This window comes from Gallus gallus, chromosome 4 (genome assembly GCF_016699485.2).
Source record: "Gallus gallus isolate bGalGal1 chromosome 4, bGalGal1.mat.broiler.GRCg7b, whole genome shotgun sequence".
Classification (NCBI taxonomy): Eukaryota; Metazoa; Chordata; class Aves; order Galliformes; family Phasianidae; genus Gallus; species Gallus gallus.
Window position 1 is genome coordinate 59404605 of NC_052535.1, and position 24986 is coordinate 59429590.

General features: G+C 41.2%; 1 protein-coding gene across 2 annotated transcripts; it reads right to left on the reverse strand.

Moving 5' to 3' along the window:
• Window positions 1–448: 448 nt before the first annotated feature.
• Window positions 449–23489, reverse strand: EIF4E (eukaryotic translation initiation factor 4E). Of its 2 annotated transcripts, none has more exons than XM_015285643.4 (7): window positions 23444–23489; window positions 15250–15356; window positions 13711–13806; window positions 12008–12071; window positions 9987–10100; window positions 7453–7592; window positions 449–5707 (listed from the first exon to the last, which is right to left on the reverse strand). In XM_015285643.4, the coding sequence occupies exons 1-7, from the start codon at window positions 23459–23461 to the stop codon at window positions 5593–5595; spliced, it is 654 nt and encodes a 217-aa protein (XP_015141129.1). In that variant the 5' UTR covers window positions 23462–23489; the 3' UTR covers window positions 449–5592. The 2 variants fall into 2 exon arrangements, with proteins under 2 accessions (XP_015141129.1, XP_046796803.1); XM_046940847.1 differs by having other exon boundaries at window positions 23171–23476.
• Window positions 23490–24986: the final 1497 nt, after the last annotated feature.

A 24986-nucleotide genomic window follows, 5' to 3' on the forward strand; every position in this document is an offset into this window, starting at 1 on the left:
ATCTACACTTGCATCTCAAGGAAGTCTTCAGTATTAAGTGAAGAGCTATGCAACGATAGGCCTACAGGGCAAGGGCCTTTTACAGCCCCTCATGGATTGCCTACACCCAAACTAAAACCTTTCCTGAAGGTTGCAGGTATCGTCTCCAACCGAAGATCAGCTGCAACGTTCTGCTAGCCGGTACCACCAAACAAGTGTATTTAGACTCCATTCCTTCCTGCTGGAGAAACAATGGTAATCAAGGGAAGAACAGTCAGCAGCATTTTTAGTCACGCTGTATGCGCTGTTTGGAACAAGGCTGAGCTGTGGGCAAGGGGAGCTGCAGGAGCCCTCTCTAAACAGAAGCTCCAATAAACTGAAGAGCGAATGTATTTCAAAGCAGCAGCTTATTCATATATCCTTGATTTACATTTCTCAACATCCCATACAGAGTCAAGAAGCCGAGACATTCAGTTCCTCAGAAGCTTTATTTTCATTCAAGCTACAGAAATAAAGTACCACCTTTAAATTGGTCATCAAACTTTCTGCATATTTATATGGCTCAGGGTGAAATGCACTAAGATAACTACCCTGTACATAGGAAAGAAAAGGCTCCAACAAAACACAGCTCTAGTTCCAAAAATGCCAAACCTTAGATGTAAGGTTGGCTTCAACTCTTCGATAACGTAACAGTAATAGACAAAACATAAGGAAAAAGAGAGAGATCTAAACTATCCACTATAAGCAAAACCCAAGATTAATTACAGAAAGTCATCCAAAGAAACCTTTCAGAAATAACGGTATTCTACTCTGGAAAATAGAAAAAATAGATGAGTCATTTTTGCTTTTATATGATATATTCACACACATACTTTCAAGTATCATTTCCATTATTATCATACATGACTAAAAAAAAAAAAGAGAAGTGAAAACCCCATAAGTAGACCATGCCAAAGAAGTCACAGTCTTTATCCGGGGGGGGGTCAGCAACAGCTGGAATTCCACACATTGTAGTGACCAAAAAAGCAGTGACTGGACTCCGTAATCTTTACACCTTTAGTTTAAAACATTTTAGAAAAAAAAAAGAAATGGGAAAAGTACAGGCAGTCATAAACCTCACCTACTCGTGTTAAGTTTGTCACGGGCTCAGTACTGGCAGGGGATAAGAAAACTGAGTTCAGCACACAACTGATACCAACAGACTGACTTCAGCTAGGTTGTTTTTACATTTAAGGCATCACACTAAAAGTGCTGGGAAACAAAACAATCATCGTGTTCAGTCACAATTCACATTTAACTCTCTGGACATCAGAATCTGCTTTATTTCTAAACAGGAAGGCTTATGGGGCATCCCGTGGCCCTTTGGGAAAATGCCAGGCAGCCACAAGGCATGAGCAGAAGCAGAAATGACCATGGAAAGGAATTATATGGAAAGGAATTTAAGTGCTTATTAAAGGCTTTGTTGCAGAGCTAGATGCCTGCTAACAAGTTCTGGCAGAATACAAAACTTCCACAGATAAAGGGCAGAGATTCCGTTCAAGCAGCTACACTGTAGAGATCAAAATGCAAAGTCTTCAAATTTCAGCAGCTTCTGGAGCTTTGAAATGGTAATGGGGAGGTTCAGCAGGTGGGTTGGATAGCAGATTGCATTGGACAGCTAAGACTGGTTGGATCCACAGCTTGCGCTCCCGCTCACCTGGCTGGGATAGACTCTTGAAACAAAATGGTCAGGACTACTGTGGTGTCACTTTCAGATAACTGGTAGCTGAGAGATGGGGATGTGGAGAGTATAGCTGTAGTGGAGAATATCAACAAGTCATCTAAGCAAAGTAGACTCTTGCCACACAGCCTCAGTTCCCAAAAATGAAGACGTCTTGCTGGATATGAGAAGGCACGCATTCTCCATAAGAACTCTGTGAGACCTAATTAAAAGCTACTCACTGAAAATTGTAGAAACCATTGACTGTTCTTAAGAGGGTAGTGGATTCATACGGAAAACATCTAAGACTAAGGACCAGGCAGCCTGAAAGCTCTATGAGTCTCACCAGAAGGCTCAACCACATTGTTTAGTTCTTGCCAGTGCAGGATGTCCTTTAAAAACCTGGTTTTAAAACCATCAGGTCCAGACTCAAATGTAAAGCTTCTTATAAACAAGGTTGGTTACATATACCAAAGATGATCCATATCACTTTACTAGGTTCAAACCTAATGTTTTTGCTTTTATTAAAGGTCCCATGGAGTATTTTTCTCAGCCTTTGTGTAGGACAAGACATCATTCTGTTACGTAGAAGTTTTAAGCTCAGTTTAAGCTCTAAGAAAAAAAAAGACGACTACAAATTCCCACAATTTGATCAACTCAGTAAAAAATTAGTTTTCCTGAGCTAGAGACAGTCTGAAACAAGACAGTGAAGCTACAAAGGGACAAGAAAGGGATAATGAAAAGCACTGCCTATTCCAAGACTTACAGGAGACCCAGAAGCTGTTGATTCATATGTACTCCTGATCTTTAATCCCCTCTTCCCAGGCTGTATCTTGGCACATTCATGCACCTCTTTGAACACAGTCATTTTTTTTTTCTTTCCTTGCTTTGCTGGTTTTGTACCATATAAAAACACTTCAAAATAGACACTTCAGACATTTATTGTCCAGTCTTCTCAGGCTTACTGAAACACATTTAGGTAAATGGTTAGCTGTTGTCAGAGTTTAATGACATTAAATACTTTGTACAAAACTAGTTATTTAAACAAATTTAAGTGTCTACTGCCTCTTGTTCTGTAAGGCAGTGGCTGTTTTATTAATACACAGAATGGACAGCTCTCAGGTTTCTCCCATGGTATCCTGTAAGAATACAGACTACACCATCATAACAACATTATGCAGCACAAAACAATTGGCAAGTTTGAGAGAATGAGGTTCATGGTCACTTATTACTTTCTGGCAAGAAATCACAGGCATAGGTTAGATATTTGATAAAGTAAATATGTAATTTGATTTTCACTCGAGTCTCCTAGAAACACAGCAATTGATATTTCAGCAATGAAAAGCTTCAAATCAACCTACTGCAACTTTTCAAACTATGGTGCAAGTCAGTTGGCTTCTTAAGTAGGCTCAGGCTCAGAAATTTGAGACCACACTGAAAATACCATCAGTCACCTTCCTAGGTGAGCAAATGCAGCTACCTTGGACAATATTCAATTCAGTCTTGTAGTGAAATTAAACAACACTATATCCTTCTCACAAGAGCATTCAATTTAAACTTGAAGCTCTTCACAGACGGACAGTGCTACCTACGTTTTTGAATTAGAATTAGCCTAGATCCAGTGCTCCCAAATTACATGTACCTAAACACACTAACGTTACCACTCAAGAAACCGATTCACCTTAACCTTTCCATGCATGCAAGTCTTACTTATTTAGGATAAATACTAGCTTATTAGGAAGTGTCAAAGCTATTATAAACTTTACTCATCTTGGGGGTTACGATACAGAACAGAAATGGTTTAAAGAGACTTAATTTGAGCTTACTTTAATTGAAAAGATGACTACTGAAGTAGTAAGTCTGAAAACAGGTAGAGATTACTATATACTATGAATGGCCCTATAAAACAAACTCATCTCGCTCTACAATCCTGCTGAATCAGGGCAGGCAAACAGTAACACCAGAATCTACAGAAACCAGCATACAAACAGCCTAATGGTGCTCCCCACCTTCAACGCCCATCCTAGTTAATGACCACTACTGAAGGCATAGTATCATTAGATGTCACGAGATACAGAAACCTGCTACGTGTTTCTTTTTAGATAGATTCAGAAGCTAATGTAATGTCTTTTTGGTATTATCTAATGCACTACTTTCTTATAAAATGTGCAAGAAAGTGTTTAAGTCTACCTACGCATGTAGAAATACTTAATCAGAGGCAGACCAAAAAGCCTAACTCAACTAAAGCTTCATCACCAGTGAGTGACTAAACTTGCTTTAAGGAATTTAATTCAAGACCAACAAACCAATACACATCTGCCTTTAAGTTTAAAGAGCTATATAGTCCTGTTAAGATCCTAAAGGACTAAAAATTAAGAACACCACAACACTGATTTGCTGTATGCTCTACTTTTATACAGAAAAAAGGTTCTAGTATTGTACTCAAAATGAGAATTGAACTCAGTGGCCTTCTCCAAAATTCTCCCCTAATCCTGCACGTCAAACTAACCTGCAGCTCCCACAGGAACTTTCAGACCAAAGTTTTGTTTCACAGTAAGACATGCAAAACAGACTGTCTAGTTCCTCATACATTTGTTTTGTTGCCATTTCTCTAGTGCTCTTGACTTTTATTTCACACAGCAATTATATACGTATAATAGAACCATTCACTTCAGAGCTTCTACTGTGACCAGATGGCCTCTTAAGTACCTCCAAATTTCCTGGTATGCACCAAAGTCAAAAGAGAAACTGTGCAAACCATGATCAGTTAGACCAATCGCTAAGAGAAAACAGTAGCCACATCAATATAACTTCACTTTCATTTAGGGTGCTATCTAATGGATTTAGTAAAAGTTTCAATAAACCATAGCTCCAGACTCATCTTTCTTGGAAGACACTACAAGAGAAGCCACAGCAGAGACTGCCTTGTCACAAGAAGTACAAATACTTGCTGTGCAGATGGAGAAATAAAAGGACAAATCTAGTTGTCTAAAAGACAATTCACTGTACACATTTTATTTACAGTTTTGTACACTGTCTTAATATGAATGGGACCGCTTTTCTACTTGAGCCATTTTAACCAAAGCAAAATAACCTAAGTAATACAAAGTGTTAAAATACAGCATAAGATACAAAAACAGACATACTATTTCTAGTAAGGAATGTAAATTATGGTGTTACATTAAAAAAAAATCCACAATTATGATTAGGAAATCACACAAACAGATCACTGAATTTGACTGAAATGCATAAATTTGTATCAAAGCTTCGATGTTAAAAAAACAAAAAATTACCAAAGAATGCACAAAATTAATGTTTATTCCACCTTTGTCATATTCCCAGATTCTTCACCAATGTTACATGAGCAAAAACAACTGAAATCAATATATCACTAATGTTATCAAATAGGGAAAACAAATAAATTAATCTAGCAGCCATCAGCATAGGTTACAGCAAAGGTGATGCTGTATAAAAAAATTGCTAGAAAACTGTATGCACCATACTCTTTTCCAAACCAGCAAAATGTTACTGCATACAATGCAAATGTAAAACAGAGTAATTTCCTGCAGGTACAGAAATGCAACTTTTCTGAATACTGTGGATAAACAAATGTTTTTTTGTAATAGTAATGTTTCTATCAAGCTATTACAGAGTGGGCCAGGAAAACATTTATGACTCAGGGGGGTGTACTAAAATTCTGATTGGTAATGGTTACTTCAGCCAAAATAGAAAAAAAAATGAACACAGAAGTACAAGACAAAGGCGAATTAGACTTCTCACAAATCTTAGCAACATTTAGATGGAAATCAAATTTAAATGTAGTCCACTCTGCTTTTGAAGAGGCTTTGGTTCAGCTCCCAAATCTCGATTGCTTGACGCAGTCTCCTATGAAAGAATACTCAGAAGGTGTCTTCTTAAACAACAAACCTATTTTTAGTGGTGGAGCCGCTCTTAGTAGCTGTGTCTGCATGGGACTGATAACCAATCACTATCTTTGGAGGAAGTCCTAATCTTTCCTTGTATACTCTCCTGGAGAAGAGAAACAGAAGAATAATTTAAGCAAAACTCTTCAAAAGGAATCAGTAACAGGATGGCTGCATTTAAGATCTTCTGCCATTTCCATGCAAATAGCTGCCTAACTAAATTAATTCATTTAGTTGCCTCACTAACTGAAATGGCTTAGAAGGCTCAGATACAAGTAAGGGACTTTAAACATGAATTTTCTAGCTTGTTGCATCAAAAAAAAAATCTGTGTAAAATTCTTGTCGAAAAATAATGTACATAACTGTAAAACACTGATTCTACTGCATTCATATGAATCTCACCACACTTGTCAGCTGAATTGACTTGCAGTCCTTTCTTTGAAAACTTACGGAAAGCAGGACCCACTGCCCCCAGTTCATTGAAGTACTGTCACAGACACCTACCAAACCAAAGCTTTAGGAAAATCTCAGCTTAAATGTTTCACAAGTTATGGTTACTTCCCCCCTCCCCCCCACGTATACTATTTTGCTTGGTTAAGAGCATGTAAGCTAGTAGCTGTAGGTTGCAACCTCTGACTAAGCCACAGAACAAGCTTTCTCAGCACTGTTAAAATTAATTATTTTAGCTTACCCTGATCATAATGGAACAGTTTATAAGATTATAGCTTACTCCAGTTTTAACCGTTAAATAAAAGCTAGAGATGGTGTATTTGGAGTTATGGCAACACGACAAATAGGCAGCTTACTCAAGCTTTTGTCAGTTTGCAAAGTCTCTGCTTTTACAGGTAGTTCTTTAACAGAGGCATCTTAGCCATTAACAACATATTAAAGTGCTCTCAAATAACCTTATGTCAAACATAGCAGGTATTTTCCATCAGCAGAAGATGTGTACCACAGCTGTTTGTTTGTTGCTATTCACCATTCAAGTCTCAGCAAGATCATACTGTAATTAAATAGTCGCTGCAAGTCTGACCTCACCAGATTCAGAGGATCAAGTGAGGCACATGCTAAGAGCCATCCTGAAAGCTGCTACGCCTGACAGTTGAGTTTTGGCTTAAGACCGACTTGCTGAACTGGAGACAACCTCTGTAAACCACTGTAAATATTCAAGAAGCCTTCAGTGACTGAATGAAACACTAGGTAACTTTGAAACATCAATGTCACAGCAAAAAGAATCCATGGGCTTTAGCAATACTTGTTAAATAGCAGACTAAATGTATTCTCCCTAAAAAATATGGCTATTGTTCTAACACACCATTTTATGTGTTAGATCCATGAAATCCAGAATTAGGTTTGCATGTAAACAGACAAAAAGAAAACCATCTGTAATTTTGCAATGCATTACTATCCAGCTCTTATCAAATATAAGAACGTGCTGGTGAGCTTCGTCTCCCATTTCTAAGCATCCTTTTCCCAAGAACAAGCTTACCAATGCTCCATTGTTAGTGACCAGCCAGCTTTACAAACTGGCATGCTGCAACAGAATTTACACTATTCACAGAAACTACTTACAATACCTCATTATGGAACTAAAAGCTCCTGCCAAGATCTGTGTTGAACTCTTGATTATTTCTATACTATAACAGATAGAGTACAGCAGTTCAGTGAAGTTGCTGACGCGAGACCACAAAAAACTGAACAGTAAAGCAAACAACTTTATAGTGAGTTACTTGAACTTGGGATACAGCTCTGCTCAGACTACATTTGCCAAAAGCGCACTGTTTAAATTAACTAGCTTTAAATGCATTGTTACACTTCATGTTCATTTGAGAAGCAAATCACATTACTTACCCTATATGCGTAACAGCATCCCTGTTTTCACATTCAGTTGTCCATATTGCTATTTTATCACCTTTAGTTCTAACATTAACAACAGCACCACATACATCATCGCTGTAGTCATCAAATGACTCCCCAATAAGGCACAGCAGCTACAAAATAAACATTAACAATTAAAGTAGCAGTTCAAAGTCAGAATCCTGCTCCACAGACAGAGCACTAAGCGCACGAAGGACTCTGAGGAATAGTATGTTTTACTGCTTATAGCCACTAGCCATACAGCAGCTGTATTCTGTTGTGTCTTATCAAAGCTCCAAATGTTACAAGTGATTACAAACTCAGTTGGCAGTAGCATCGTCCTCAAGTTTGTCTCTTCTGCTTTGACAGATGCAAGTTCTGACAGATGGTCACTTATGTCTCCCTCTCAGTCCTCAATCCAAGTAGGTGCAAGAATTAAAGGAATTTATTTTTCTTTATGAAGTACACAGACAGACGAATGGGAAATTTTAGCTTGCACTCATTAACTGGAAGGAAGCTGTGAAAAACTATTTGAGCAACGCATCACCTGTCTGAGATCTGACTTCAATTCTGAAACACATCAATTCAAAAGTAAATCAAGTACCACTTTTTAAGTTGCAATCTAATGAAGTATTTCCTATCAGTATACTTAAGAAAATTCAGAGTTCCTAAAAACTATGAATTGGGAATCAGTATCCTCAACTGTAACACACGTGCATCAACCCTAGTGGACAAATAATACAAGATTCTCTTCCCGTTCTTCTCTTGCCATTCTTCTAACGGCAAAGTTTGGAAATGGTAATGACAATAACTTGATGTGAGGTTCCTATGGAGTTATGTCACTCACTGAAAGTGATGCTTAAAATCTTCAACTTTCAACTCGTGAAACACAATTTTTAGATATTCAGAGCTGGTAAGTTCTTGCAGTTATAGTTCTCCACACTGAAGTATTCATCTCTAAATGGGCTTTTTTTTTTTTTTTTTTACTTGACTAGCACATTACATTTTAAACATACTGCTCATCATATTAATTTTCTGGAGTCACTTACAACATTTGGAAATTCAACACTCTTGCAAAATATTAAACAAAGCAGGTCTTTCAGTGCTCCTGAGAGCTGCAAGGGCTGATTTCATCAACGAAATAAAAAGGACAAAATGTGCTACTGAATAAATCAGGTGTAACTACACATAGCAAACATTACATCCAACAGAAGGGTGCACACATCCACCAAGTGGTGAAAGCCATAAAGATTAAAGGCTAAACAACACGAACATTCAAAAACATTGATCACACTACCTAAGTAAGCAAAGACAACTACAGTGCTCAATAAGCACCAGTCAAGCACATTTTTATGAATGCTATACAAGAGGAAAGTCTTCTCAAATTAAGTTTAATCTCCACTTAAGAATGGTAAAGACTGTTCTATTTTAACAACAACTTGCTCCAAAGGAGAGTGATAAAGAAAGACTGATTTGGGCCACTTGGGCTGTGCCATCACTTGTTAGTAAACAAAAAGCAGAGCTTTTTATAGTCTTAGGCCTATACAGACTATGCATTTCCAATCCATATGAAATGGCTATCAAGAGTCAGAAGGACCCACACATGTTTAAATGGAGTGGTCAAATGCACATATCAAGAGTCTCCTCTACCCACATAAAACCATATTTTGCCCAATAGTATAATGTCTAAACATCCTTTCTTACTAGAATCAACTTAAATGCTCTTGTATTTTGGACATCTTAACTTTGATTCCAAAAGCCACTCCTCTCTTTTAAGCAGCAGAATACTTTCTTCTCAAAAAAGCAGAGAAGAAAAGCTAGTTTGATTAGTTTAGTTTTGATGAAATTGCTTTGTCTTATATTGCAAAAAAAACCCCCATCAGATTGTATCTTTTAGACTACTTAATTGGTTCCTAGGCAGTACAATAGTATTCTTTTCCACAACAGTTCTACTGCAACCCACAGTATCTCTGAAAGTATACTTAATGTTTAAAAAATATATATCCCAAAACAGGTAACAGCAATGAGAAAAAAGCATTTTTCATAGTATACAGGAAGATTTTGCTACTCCTTCCTTACTCAAGTGTTAGGACAAGTATAGAAAGAAGAAAAAACAATTCTGAAACTTGTTTCAGCAAGATCAAAACCTGGGAACTATTCACCTGTACAAGTATTTGTAAACAAATAATTACCTGTAAGCAGTTAAAATAAACTTGAGAGTCATATTCAAGACCAAGTATTACTATGATAGTTGTGCAAATACGCCGAGAACATTCTATGGGAAAAGGTTTGTATAACAAACAGCCATCACGAAAATTCTAAGAAAACATTCAATAGCATGCAACTACATCAAGCATCATTTTGAGAGATCATGTTTCAAATGCAGCTTGTCAATAAAACAGAGTCTGCGTGGGAATAACATGCTGGCATGAAACTGTAAATCCAGAGAGGCACACAGGAATAACAGAGCAGTTAAAATATTAAACACAAGTTTCTTCAGCTGCAACTTTTAAGGCCACATTACTTACTGTCTCTAGCCAGAAGCGATCAAGGTCACTTCGTCTCTGCTGTTTGGTTAGTGTAATTAGCCATCGGCCTCCTCGCTTGTTTTTCTCATCTTCCCACATGGGTTCAATCCCATCCTGAAACCAACAGTCAGAAGTTGAATCAGACTCAGCTTATACTTTTCCTTGGGTATAACCAAAAGACCACCGATAAGTGAAACAGCACCCAAAAGTATAGTTTGAGATACATACTTGTCTAGAAATACCTCTGGACCAACACTAAAGTTCCAAAACTGCTTAAAAGGTACACCTTTCCCAGTGGTTTTCTTTAGTTGCCGTTTCCACAAAAGATTCTCAGCCCAAGCTGAAGCCTTAGCTACACAGTATAGCATAAAATACGTTGCAAAGTCAAGCATCCACTTTGCCCTCTCTGAAACCAGATAAAATTAGCAGCCACATTCTGGAGTCCTTATTTTAAGTCTTGGACTCAGCACAACATTGGCCAAGTACTCCACTTATGTGTGAAGATTACTTTGCTAAAAAACACCCTGGCAGTCTCTCTCTGACTTCCTACACACATGGGGTGAAAATAAGAGGGTTCTTAATCACTAGGGCCACAAAATAAAAAAGTCAGCAGACTATTTAGAAGTTCATATATTCTCATTCATGCATTACCAATGGCCCTGTACCACATTAAACGACTCTGGCTGCGCTGAACCTGCAAACAGGTCAGCTGCCACTCCCGTATCTACCTGCTACACTGAACTTCAGGAAGGAAGGTCAGTCATTAAAAAAAGCACGTAATTATCTGGACAGAGAAATTCAGACAAGAAATAGCTATTAAGAGAGCCACACTATAGAATTTCAGCTGCAATCTAATTAAATGTTCAACCTACAGGATGGAGCAGTGCCAGTTCACTTTCTCAAATTTAACACCCTCACTGGCAGCTGCAGAGCTCAGACTGCTTCATCACCTTTAAGAGGAACTCTTATGAGGTCACAATTGAAGGACAACAGCAAGAGATCACTCAAGTCCACAACAGCTGACAACTCTATACCTGTTCAATTTCCATCTATATGGAAGTTTCTGTTGATAACATGCAAACACTGAATAGATGCACATAGAGACAAATTTAGGATTCAGACAAAAATACAAGCATTATCCATATTTTTCCTAAGATTTGAAGGGATCAGTTTCTTAACATTTACCAGTAAAGTTTCTCACAACATAAACATTGTTACCTTCTCAAAACCAAGCATAACTACCTCTTCACTGCCCAAAGCTGCTGGGATTTACAATTTGCGTACAGCCTACTGAGGGGTCCCAGCCAGGGTCTGTTTCATAAGCAAAGGAGAAGCCAGGCATCAGTACTTACAGGATTATTTACGTATCTGAATCCAGAAAGGAAGCTGTATGTTAGAAGCACTTCGTAGAGGTTAGGAATTAATTTAGAGCTCCAAATCAGATGTCCACTCCGGATAAGAGGCGGGATTTCATGTATAATTTCTCCTTGGCATTTTCTATTAGCTAACTTGAATGCTCAGTAACTGTCAGCCTTGTGTACAATTTTCTATTTCATGCCTAAGGAATATGGCACTTAACTGGTGTCATAAAAATTAATTACAGGAGCGCTGTGCAGCTGGCCAGTAGTGTTCATTCTGAATGCTGGAGTACATTGCAATTCTGCATAGAACTCAGCCATTTTAGCTAATTTCATGTGACAGAACTGGAAAAAAATCTCTCTTTTCATAAAATTAAGACTTACTTATTCATACAAACATTCAAAAGCTAGAATGAAGATAAACACAACTACAGATCAAAGCATTCTGTATTTAAAACGCTGAAGGAATTCCTTGCATTTTCAGTATTGGTAACAGTGATTTTCAGAGTGCACGTGTTTGGAACTTCCTAAAAATTAACACTTTCAGGACATCTCCAACTGTGCTCCTACACGTCTGTAATGAAAGGTTTTGACACTGTCTTGCTTAGTTGGGAAACCATCGATCAACATCCACAACCGAAGAAGAATGGTTAGCAAGCATACCTTAAACAGCGAGTAGTCACAACCAGGCATTAAATTACTAGAGAGCTGGATATGGTTGTATAAACTATTGGAGGGAAAAACAGCACGATTAAAAACTAAGCATTATTTTAAGGTACAGAAACTCTTACAGAATTTAGGACATGACTGAATAAAATATAAACATTAAACAGCATTAAAGTTATTCAGAAGCAACCCTGTTACCTAGGTTTTTTTCCCAGGAGTACAAAAGCATTAGCTTTAAGAAGTTCTAGCTTAGAGAAGCACAACAGAAGCTGGTTTCATCAACACTTGCCAGGCTCTTATACCACAGTATTTTCCAGAAATACCTTTCCTTCTTCTAACCTTAGTTCTAACAGTTAAAAAAAACATAACTTATTGAACTTTCATGCAACAAAGGAAGTTTTGTGCATGTGTACTCTTTTTCTCCCTATATTTGCATAGAATAACAATTTATACTCCTATGGTTATTCTCTCCGCAGGGAGATTTTTAAAAGTATTCAATTTTGTTTTACTCACTACTGTACTCTGTAAGACTGTAGGCCTGATAATTCAAACTGAAATAAGAACTCAAAAGGCAAGAAGAGATGACTGTTAGAACAAAACAAAATACAACAAAACAGAATTAAATTCACAACTACACGGTTCAGAGGTAAAAAGTTAAGGCAGTACATACAGCCTCCTAACAAGGAGATAGGTGCTTTTCTTTCCTGCACTGCTAAGGTGAGACTTCAGAAGACGATCTGCATCTAACACTAAATTATAGTCCAAGCCCAACTAACATTTAGGTACGGCCCAGTACTAAAAAGAAAACTAATTACTACGACTTATTTTATACCTTGACTGGAGACACCTGAACACTTACTTTTCCACCACAGTCTTGATTATATAGCTCAAAGACTTACTCATCACCAACTATACTGATAAGCTTCAAACAACTTAGCACATATCCCATTGGGGGAAAGCAAAAACTGGTTTCAATAACAGAATCCTACTCCCCTCCCTCCAACGACTGCTAGCTTAAAATCTTCAACATGTTTCTTCTCTGGTGGTGCTACTTTCACTGATGAGTTTTAATACTACATGCTTAAGAGACAATATCCCTCCCTTACAGATCTGAAAGAAAGCATGCAACAAAAACCCTAAGAACCGTAATACTCAAAGTAGCACATAGCACCTAACTAAGTATATAATGCTTTTTTTCCATTTTCAATCTCATACTGCTTGCACAGTACATTTCCAGTAAGCAACGTTAGCTTAACTGGAGCACTTGAAAAGCACTATCTTCAAAAGGGTTTCTTCCTGTTTGAGTTCAATTGTTTTTGCAGACTTGGAATGAAGATATTTTCTTCTGCAATCTCTACAGTTCTTTCAAGGATGCCTCTAATTTTCATCAGTCTTCCAAGTACTATGCTCCAGATACAGGCATTCTTGCATATAAGCCAGCGCTAACTAAGAACGTAACCAACTAACAAAATCTGGAACTAAAATGTGAAGAACCTCTCCAGTTACACATAATCCAAAGGTTATATTCTAGGTTACATTCTAGCAAATTCTGAAGAATAGAGTAGACCTGGCCTGCAATTTTATAATATTTCCAAAGAGTTGTTAGTTAATGAAGAACTTTATGCCTTCTGATTTTGGCGTAAACATAGCTAACTGTGTTACCGTATCAGCATTGCACAGACTCAAACACGTTTACTTACGCCCAAAAATCTTCAACAGTATCAAACTTGGAAATCAGACGAAGATTTGCTTGCCAAGTTTTGCTCTTGTCATTTTTAAAAAACCAGAGCGCCCATCTAAAGGAGAACAGAATAATAGAATCTAGAATTCAAGTACATTACAAATAAAAATCAGTACTGATTATATACCAAGCAATCGCAAACCTCCAGACATTATTAGCATGGAAAGCAGTTTTCATTATCAGGCAACATGAAAAACTCATTTCTAAAATCTAGCTCTGTAGAATGTATCTTAGAGTTATAACAGTCATGGGAGACTTGATTATTCCATTGAGGTAATTATTTCCAATGTGTTTGGGTCATTTCTGAGACTGAATCTCTCTCAGATGTTTCCCCTTTTTGCCACTGGTAAACTGCAAAGTCCTCCCACCAGTAACAATCATGGCTTGAAGCACCACCACCAAGTCCAATCAGGAACTCAGCTGCCCTTTCCATAATTTCTCTGTAAAAGTCACAAGCTAATTCTAGCATTCTAAGGTTATATATACGAATGCCTCCCTAGCATTCACACACAAGGAGAACAAATTTAAATATAAGTCACTTTAACTCATTTTTTGTAAAACTACCAGCTTAAACTTCACTTCAGGTTTTTAGATCTGCATACATGAATACTTAATTAAATTTTTCACCCTGTTTTCTTTAACATGTCAGTGAGTACAGGCTTCAACACATATTACAAAAAAAACAATCTTTATACTCAAAGACATTCCTTAGGAATCAGAAGTATATAGTCTAAAATGCTGGAAGGAGATACCTCAGGAGGCATTTAACAGAACAGGCCTATTTCTCATTTTGATCACTCCAGGAGTATGAAGCTGACTCAAGTTAGCACTAGAGTAGATTTACCTTCCCACAGTGCTCCTGAAATCACCTGGTGTCCATTTGCTGAGACTTTCTGACTATTTCAAACCTTGCTTTAGAAGTTAGCTATTTTCTAGAAAAAGCTCCACACCGCTCATAGGAAAGCATCAGCAAGAATTCAAGCGAAGTGTTTACAGAAAAAGGGACAGAAGTAGACAGGAGAGAATGAGGGGAAGCAAATTCAACCTGTAAGCTTAAAACTTCTGCAGAAAGTCAGTCCAACTGCTGGTTTATCGAGAAATTTTATACTTGAAAAGTCCTTGCTGTCTCTGCAGCACAGTCAGAAAGCAATAGTAGCTTACTAATTTAAGCAGTACCTATTTCTGCATGCTAAACATAGAATTTAGTTAGGAGGGCTTGGACTTTTCAATGCCTCTTCATTATTTCCAACTGCAGCTCCATGTTTTCTTGGTGAAAATGAAAATCCAGGCACCCTACAGCCTTTTCTTTTAATTAGACATTAATACAAGCATATGCATCAGCTCTTCACAATGTTTCTTCTGCTGTGCTTCCTACAAGTGATGACATTATTACTGTAGACACCAGCCATTCAAGATATTTCAAGTCTAATAAGCACCTTGGCTAAATGAGGCAGCTTTACTACTTTCAGTTCCATATCACCGCTTCCACACTACTCACCTGTTTTGTAGTGGATGCTTAATATACTGTTCAGGGCTGGCAACCTCCTGAGTAGGCGCTGGCTCGGTTTTCTCCTCTTCTGAAGGTTGAGGGTTGGGAGTGGTTTCCTGTTTGAAGAAAGGATTCACTAATAAGTTCCTTCTCAATTTTTATTGCTGTACTTTAGCTCTTTCAAGTAACTTTAAGACCGCAGAAACTTAGAATTCCTCTCACTCAAATTGGATTGGGAGGGCAGGGTGTCAAATCACATCACAGAAGCACAGTTTGTATCCCTTTATCCTTCACCACCTGAACAGGCCCTATAACACCAGCTGCGGGGGTTCACATTGAGCTGTTCATGGACTTGCTGCCTCTGTCATTTGTTCCCAGTTCTGTTTACTGAACAAGTTTGTCTTCACCTAAGACGCTGCTGAGTTATTTCAGAAATAAACGATAGAGTACATTATCTAGAATAGGCACCTCTGAATTAATTCCCAGAACAGCAATACCTTCAGAATGAAAATATGATGATTTTTGGATACGACAAACCACCATTGGAACCATTTTCAAAGTCCTTGCTTATTTAGAAAAAATGTGTTATCCCAAATCCCAGAAGCAGAACTCCTCAATATAGAATTGCTACTGTAGGCAGGGAGAAACTAAACTGGTAAGTAGGTATCTTTATTTGCAACACCACTACTAACAAAGTTTCAGGCACCAAGCAACATAATTTAAACATGTATTAGTTCTCAAACATCAAACTGAAATTTAATTTCACATGGTTTACCACAGATTTGACCCCCCCCCAGATCTCTACAGTGTTATAGATATCAAATGTTTGAACAGAGAAGAGAAAGAACATTCCCTTTGCACGTAACCCCCCCACCAAGCTTGTCATTTGAGAAATCACTGTGTCAGGTTTGCAATTCTAATGGCATACCTTCAGAGCCGAAATACAAAGCTTTATTGTGAAGCCAAATGCTCTCTCCAGCTACCACCACCTCTCCCTAATCTGCAGTTGATGCTAGAATATTGCAATAAGACAAGAAATGAGCAATAGAGCTCATTTCCTCCAGTTAACCCAGAAAAAGCACTTCAGGAATATAAACAAACATGAACTACGGCAAACCCAAAGACCTTAGTCATTTTAGTCATTCCTAAATGCAGCAAAGCAAAAGCAGTACTTAAATCGAGCTTAACTTTCGTGGTCTTAAAAGAATAAAGTAACGTAGGAGTGGATTAAGTAAATGAGTGGATTAAGTCAGTCATCTAATGGAGGGAGCAATTTCCAAGTTACTCAAGTTCATCATGACCAGAGCTGCTGAAAACTGGGATGGATTTGAAGTGATAATAAGCAGCACTTAACCTTCATGGGCCCAGCTGACAAACTCTTCTGGCAACATCTAGAGCCCTGGCTTAACACAGACTTTCAGTATCAATACATCTAGCGCTATTACTTAAGAACAGCAGTATAGTTAACTTCAGAGAAACTACACCTTCGTGCTTGGGGGAAAAAATGCTTATTTTAACAGTCTATCTAGCAAAGACATTAGTTCAAAAGCTAAACCGCATTTAAGAAGGCTTTCATATGCTCCCATGCTCAGACTGAGATGAGAAGGCCTCAGGGGCAGTGACAATTAGGGTACTGCTTTGATTAACACACTACAAGGGGGAGGCAGTACAATCTCCCACCTCTTTTAAGAGAATAAATGCTTTCTGAAGAGTCCCTAACGAGGGCCATCACTACTTAACACTGCTTCTGTTGCTTGTCAATCTGTCCTTTCTCCTCCAGTGAAATACTCTAACAAACTGAACAGTCCTTCAAGAATTAAATAGAGCACTAGTGAGCGTTTCAGATCTTCTCTGGAGTAAGATTTCCAGTGTTAGGCCCATCTATTTTTAAATCGATGGGATGAGGTCCACACCCTTCCCTTTAATCACACACAGGAGTCCCAGAGAAGAAATTAAGATGGTCAGTGCACAGAGGCTACCAAATACACCAAAGCAGTACTTCAGCAGCTCCCTTGAGTTACAGCTTGCAGTATACTACATGAAATCAAGGCGTACGCAGAATGCCCTGCCAAAGACTTCATTTGAAGGGTTCAAGAAGCATTAGATGTGCAAATGCAAAAAAAAAAAAAAAAAAAAAAAGAAAGATCAGTATGTGGGAAGTAAACTAAGTGCAAGGGTTTGTGCTAATACTTGCTTTCATTCACATTACTCTACAGCTGTAAATCAATTGTAAACAGTAGATGTCAAGTGCAAATGACTTTTATGTCCAACACCATCTTGCCAAATGCAGAGGACTTTCCAAACTCATTCATATTGGCTCAGCAAAGAGCTTTCAACATACAAAGAGCTGATCCTAGCATCTCCCAGGTCACTCTTCCAGAAACATAACAGTCCCAAGTGGAAGAATTAATACAAAACCAAGCACGTGCAGGACTACCATATAAATGCAATTCCTTGTTTCCAATGGAAGACAACATCAGAAAGGCTTAAGATAGCACCTGCAGACAGCGCAAAAATGAGCCTCAATACCTACCCTATACACCAATGGTCACCCTTGACAGGGTAACCACATGAAAAGTCCATTTTGGAACAAATGGAGACATCTGACTCCACAGAAATGTTTTTAAGTCACCATAATAATAAGTCTCTTAAGATGTTTTGAAAGCTGTGTAACTTTAATGAAACTCATATTACCCATCCTTTCAAGCTCTTGCCCAAAGCAGCACATGACAACTCACTTCTAAGACTTGGCCGTGGCCTCAGCTCAGGACCACACAGTTCCCCTTGAGCATGAGCCCGGTCCAAAGAGGATTCCATCAAGGATAGGCACAGCTGCACACACCACAGTAAACTTGGAAACAGGTGTAAAGTTGGAAGCAGAGCCTTCTATCACAAAACTTTTCTGCTTAATGTCAGGCAGAAGCTTAATGCAGCTTATGTGCACTACCTTTTATTTCCCAGCGCTATCCATCAAAATAAAAAGTACTTTCATTTTTAGTTAGTTAACCATACCAGCTCCCTTTTCTTTTCATCTCTTTTACCTCATCATTCTAACCAAACAGAAGTGTTTGTATAGCAAAGTATTTCCCATTAATCAAACACAAAGCACGCCAGTTCAGTAACCGCCACAATCCCTTTCTTGTGCCCAACCTCTTTCCAGCTACAGAAATCCTACAGCAAACCACAAACATGCACCCAACACTGCCTTTACATGATTCTATAAATATAGCATGAATTAAAGTTATGTTTCGTATATTTTACCAGTTGACACCTTGAAGTCTTGCAATTGCTGCACTATTACCTTAAAGCTAGATCATCTCCACCCACAGTTTCTGGGCTTCTAGACTTAGATTCATTTACAGTATTTTACTATTGCTCATAACTAATGCCTACTTTAACCTAAAATTGACGTTGCGTCTACTATTAAACCATCACTGGGTTTGTTGCTTTTAAAACAGATGTCATAAAAGAGGGTAGCATTACCAGCCAGACTGGAAAGCTTCAAATGGCCAATCCTACTCCTCAAACACAATACAGCACGTAATTAGGAGTGACATTCACTACCCACATGCCTCTTGATGTAGGAATCAGCTTGCAGAAGTCTACGAAACATTCACCTACTCAGCATTTAGTGACTGTGCCTATCTGCACGTTACCTGGATTCTGACACTTGCAGACTTAATTGGTGTTATTCATTCCTTCTCCACAGCACATAATGACCAACGTATGAAAGCAAGGTGTGCATGTCACTGGGACAGGAAATGGGTGCTGCTCACTGCAAGAACTGCATAGTCAGGTTATTTAAAAGAAGCAACCCGCTTGACTAGGTTCCACCCAGTGTTCACAGGTACCGCCCAGACCACATCCATGATTTAATGATCTACAAGAGTTGTTTAGGAAGTCCAGTTAAAAGAATGACACGTATGTTCCAGAAGGATGCAGCCTCACACCACTCTGCATTCTTGGTGAAACTTCAGAGAATTCAGCTTGCAGAAGAAGCTTGTGGAGTTTCTTTGAATTAAACCAAACTAAGATACATCTGAGAGGTTCCACCTCCTCACCTCAGGTTCCCAAGAGAAGAAAAATGTGTGGTCCAGTTAGCAGATGTCTAGGGCAAAAGCATGTCAGTTATCTCCTGGTGCTGCTTGTAGATACCTGTACTGCACCACAGTTAGGACAACTATTCACAAAGTACAAAAATCAAGAGTTATTTAGCTCAAATACTCTAGACAAAAAAAGTATTTAAGCCCACCCACAAGCAAATCCTATGTGCTGAGAGAGAACAGAAAACAAACATGGCATTCTACAGATCAGCAGGACGGATACCCAACTCAGAGGAGTGACTACACAGAGGTAAAAATCACATGAAGAATACGTATTACTAATTGGAGTAAAGGTACCAGTAGCACCCTACTGCATATCCAGCAACATAAAATGGCTTTCCAGACACCAGAACAAAAAAATGCTCTAGGCATAACATAACCAAGGCCTAACAGGGAACAACTACCCTGACAGCATATGTTACAACTTGGAACACCACAGATTTCTAGAAGGCATTCACCATTAGAAAACAAACATGGCTCATGATTTTAAGGGGGTGATATATTGCATTTCTCTCCTGATTTGTTGGGATGAGTGCAGGAGGGTGGGAACAAGAGATTAAGTAGTGCCACATCTCACACCAGTCTGCTCTGCTGCTGCCCATGCTACTGGAACATGAAACCTACAGGTGGGAAAAGATGACTAGCAACACTTAGCGCTAAATCCTAAGATAGACAAAAAAAACCCTCTCCCAAAATTGCTGAGAACAGCTCCGATAACTCAAGGGGAAAAAAAAGTTGTGTAACATCTCTCATTTCTATAATCAACAATTCTACACAACAGACAAAAAAAGTACCCAGATTACTCAGTTAACAAAACATTACATAGCACATAAATCTACAGACAACACTTCTGATACCTTCACAATATGAACAATTCAGAAAAACAGTACATTTCTGAATTTAAGCAATTTCCCTGTCATACTTCACGCTGCCTTCCAGCACTGCTCATTTGACTCCCTGCCCTGTCCACTCAAAGCTCACACTGATCTTTACAGAGCTACCAAAGGGTCACACTTCATCATCAGAATTTTCTATGTACTTCTAGACCTGCAGGTTGAATCAACAGAAGCAACATAACACAGTCTCATACTATTTTTAATGCATTAGCTCGAAATAAGTTTGAAATTCTATATGCTCTGTGAAATGTATCTGTTCTTAAATTGCTTTCAGAAAGATGTTTATCTCAGTTACAAGATGTCCAACACATTCCTTCTCTTAAAATAATACAGGAGGCTTTGTATTGCCAGAAATGTTATTTACAGTGAGGAGGTCAACTCGTGCTGGAAGCTCCCAATTATTCAACAGCGCACAAGATACATTTACATTCACTGTACTACACCTGAGCACTGTACCGACTTCAACTACAGCTAGACAAGGTTATGGCTGAAATACCTAGCAATAGGAGTAAACTAAAGCTGGACCTGGCCTGCACTGAATTTACATCTAGCCCTCTGTCACTAATACCTATCAGCACACCTTGCATTTGAAGAGCTATTCGAAATTCCCAGAATTTTAAGACCCTATACCGCCGTGTTTATAACCCTCCAGGAGTAGTATCATTTCATTTAAAGAAAGATCAGCTCAGTTTGAGTCCTACCTATTGACTATTTTGCCTAAACAAGTGTTTCTCAAGCTACATGACTTGAGTTTACTCTTGAAATGTGAAGTTAGATATTTAAGAACCACATTTGACCAAGTGCGAAAGTAGCAGTCACAAAACAAATCAAAGAACCATGATGTTTGTTTCCAATCTGAGCAATAAGGGCTCAGCTGCTCCCACGTAAATTACTTCCATACATCTTATCCCACTCGCATGTTAGTTTCTCCATGGCTACATTTTAAAGTCACCTTTGGTAAACTACTGTTTACTAAAGCATCACTATTGGTTTTGTTGTTGACTTTGTGGACTTTTGCACAGCGTCATCTGATCACATTTAATCCTCGAAGGGTACAGATGAACAAACTAATAGGACACACTTCTGCATATTCGGGCAAATTGTTCTAGAACAGTCTTAAAAGAGCAACCATCTGGGACAGCACAAGAGAGAAAATTGATAGTTCCTACTTCTCAATTTTGCAAACGATCACATTTTCTCTGCAGTGGAAGTATAAGCCACTGTACTACAGACTTATATGCGTACAGAATAATCTTGCTTTTCTTAGCAGCTTCCATTGGACTCTCTGCAGTACCTCAGCCTCAATATTCCTAAATAGTTTCAAGAAGTTTTTTCCAGCCCCTTAACGTGAGATAAAATGTTTCTAGAACTTGTATGTTATTGAGAACGTGCATCACTGATTCTAACAGGACCCTGCTAAGCCTCATGCCAGATTTTGAAGGTCTACAGGAAGAGGCTCCCTACGATCACATGGTAATCAAATCCCTAACATCCCCATAGAATTAATTTGTTCAGTAGAATATTATGCCGTATTTACGCAACACTAAGCAGCTAAGATCTCTGTTACTATGTAGGTTTGACTTGATGCTTAGGTAGAAGTATGAGCCACCTAGAAGAATAAAAAACAAACGCTTAACTATTTAAAGACATTCAAAAATAAGCAAGCATAGCTGATAGGTGTTTCCTGAAGGCAGGCATATTTCATTGCAAGCAGACCCCAATGCCGCTCGAACAGTTCTAAGTGTTGCTCCATCCTCCACTCTCACTGGGTCAGCACAACTGTTTATCACTGCACGGTAAACTGGATCTGGGGAACCGGCCTCGTTGGGAAATGGGGCGACAAAAGCCATTGTTTCTATCTGGCTAAATAAGGCCCCGGACCTCGTTCAGTATGCAATCACACACTTGTGCAGATGGATGGAGAGAGCAGTTGAGAGATGGTCACGCTTGTGCCAGCATCACAGAGTTACAGAGCCATGCTCTTCGCGTAGCTCCCATTCCCAGCAGCCATCGATATGACATCAATATGACACACTGTTTATCCCAACACCCGCCAAGCTCAGCAACCATTACAAAGCAGTGAGCTGACACAAAGCTCTCACCTCTGGAAACGTGGCTACAGCTCAGAAAGATCGGGCATGGGACGCCAAACCCAGCGCTCAGCACTGCGGCTGGTGACCGTGGGCAGAGTACAGCAGCTCGCTATCCTAACAACTGCTGCTCTGCCTTCCCAGAACTGCCGGGCAATTCACAGACGCTGCCCAACCCCATCGCTCCTTGTAAATAAAGGCAGTTTTTTTCGTTCGTGAAAAGAAAATTGCAAGAAGAGAGCCAAGGTCCCTTACAAAAGGGTATAGGGCCATCTCCCTCACGAACTACAATTAATCTTTATTTAAAAACAGCCAAGCGATTACTGGATTTAACGCCGAGTGCTACAAAGGAGGCACCGGCTACCCGGGCTCGGTAAGCCGCAGCCACAAAGAACCCTTCCTTCAGCCTCTCCTCCTCGCCCCACAGCCAGGCGGTCACGCAGGGCCCGCCGAGCGCGTGGGATCTCAGCAACAGCGGGCCTCGGCCAGCTCCAGCTGCTCCACTTCTTCGGGGAAACGCAGGCTAGAACAGCGCTTGTAAGCGCGCAGCACCACAAGCACACGTCGGAAAAAAAAAAAGAATGACGTTCTTAGTTATCAAGAAGTCCCCAGAAAGCTTCCATCGAAGTACGGGTTTCGAGGCGGAAAGGCGCCGTCCCCGGGACGGACCGACGGACGGACGGACCGCCCGCTCCGCCCTCCGCCGCTCTCCCGGCCGCTCGGACCCGTTAGTGCCGCCGTTAGCGGCGGGCCGCGCCGGCCCGGCAACATGGCCACCCCCGCGCGCCACACGCGGCGCCGCCCGCCTCCTCCTCTTCCCCTTCCAGCCGCCGCCGCTCACCTCCCGGCGGCCCCCGCCCGCCCCAGGCCCGGCACAAAGGGCGCCGCCGCGGCCCGCGGCCCCGCCGCCTCTCCGCGCCGCGCTCCCCTCCCCCCGGCGCCGTGCGTGCGTGCGTGCGCCCCGCGCCGGCCCCGCCGCCCCGCCCGCCCCCGGCCCGGCACCGCGCGGCCCGGCCGGGGAACGGCGGCGGAAGGAATAGGGGCGGCGGGCGGAAAGGAGGGGGCGGCGGGGCGCGGGGGAGCGGCGTGCGGCGAGCGGGAACGAGGCACTCACCGGTTCCACGGTCGCCATCTTAGCTCGGTCTGGCCGCACCAGCGCCGCGGGGAGGGGAAGGGGCGGGTGGGAAAAAAAAAAAAAAAAAAAAAAAAAAAAACCGAAGAAGAAGAAGAAAAAAAAAAAAACGGCTACCAACCCGGTTGGCCGCGCGGCGGTCACGTGGGCCCGGCGGCCGTTTGGGAAGGGGGAGGGCAGGAGCCGGCCGTCCGGCGCCGGGCGCGGCGAGGCGGTTGCTGGGAGCTGTAGTCCCCGGCGCGGGGCAGGCCGGGAGCGCGCGCGCACGCGGCGCCGCTCCGCCACGCGGGGAGGCCGCGCGGGGCCCTCTGGCGGCCGGTGGTTCCACGCGGGGAGAGGCGCGGGAAAGCCGGGCGCGTCCGCCCCCGTCCCACCGGTGCGGTGTGAGCAGGGGTAGATCCAGCCCACGGGGGGACTCCTGGTTGTCCTAACGGGATGCAATGGTGGTAGAGCTCGTTGTAGGTCTGCGGGAGAGGCAAAGGGAGAAGCGCTCTCCACCCAAAGAATTCGGCAGATCGGACCTTAATCTGGTGCTGAATTTTTAGAGGCTATGAGTAAGCAAACCCGAAGCCCCTGGGTTTGCTCAGCCCAGAGCAGAGCAGACTGAGGGGAGGCCTCATGGCAGCCTACAGCTCCTCACAGGGAGCGGAGGGACAGTGCTGAGCTCTGCTCTCTGTGGCAGTGACAGGGCCCGAGAGGATGGCGTGGAGCTGTGTCAGGGGAGGGGCAGCTGGGGGTGAGGGACAGGGGCTGCACCAGAGGGCGGTGGGCATGGAACGGGCTGCCCAGGGCAGTGGGCACAACCCCAGCTGCCGGAGCTCAAGGAGCGTTGGGATGGCGCTCTCAGTCATATGGCCTCACGTTTGGGTGGTGCGGTGTGGAGCCAGGAGTTGGACTCCCTCATCCTTGTGTGTCCCTTCCAACTTGGGATATTGTAAATCGGCAAGCCCTGGGCACACGGTCCAGTCTAGATCAGGAATTTGATCAAAGTGTGCTGCATATCCCTCCTGGCTCATGTGCCCTTATTTCCTTCTTGCATCATAAGGAGTGGAAGCAGATAACGCACAGCTGCATCTGCTCCCAGCAGAGTGCTTTGGTTGTTGGCAATCGAAGCACAGAGATTCTCGACCGTTAGGCACACGTCTGTCTGGCACAGAACACTCTCCCCAGCAATTCACTGCCAGGAATCGTAGGTCGCTCCACAGCCATGCCTGTGCAAGGGCAAGGGCTGTGTGGGTACTGCACTGCTGTAGGACAGCTCCAGAGTCAGCTCCCACCCTCCTGAACACGCAGAGCTTGGTATTCCTCAGCCCCTCTGGCATTTTGAGGCACTGCGAGGCTCATCTGGGCACAGTGTCCTCCAACCAAATGCCTACCGTCCAGTGGGCCACAGAACATCCTGGGTTTAATCTGCAGTCACGCTTGCATATGAGCTGCCGTGCTGATGTGTCACCTTTCCTTGGTTGGGAAGTGTCTGAAACTACAGAGGCAGGCTTACATTAAACATCTGGATGCCCGTAACAAG

Bases quoted from the DNA above. Each gene is read 5' to 3' on its own strand.
- EIF4E (XM_046940847.1), bottom strand. From the start codon at position 23,461: ATGGCGACCGTGGAACCGGTGAGTGCCTCGTTCCCGCTCGCCGCACGC. The intron at 15,357-23,170 runs GTGAGCGGCGGC...TTCTTCAAACAG, and splicing joins CGGGCGGGGGCCGCCGGGAG to GAAACCACTCCCAACCCTCA. The intron at 5,708-7,452 runs GTAAGTAATGTG...TCTCTTCTCCAG, and splicing joins GATGCTGTTACGCATATAGG to GAGAGTATACAAGGAAAGAT.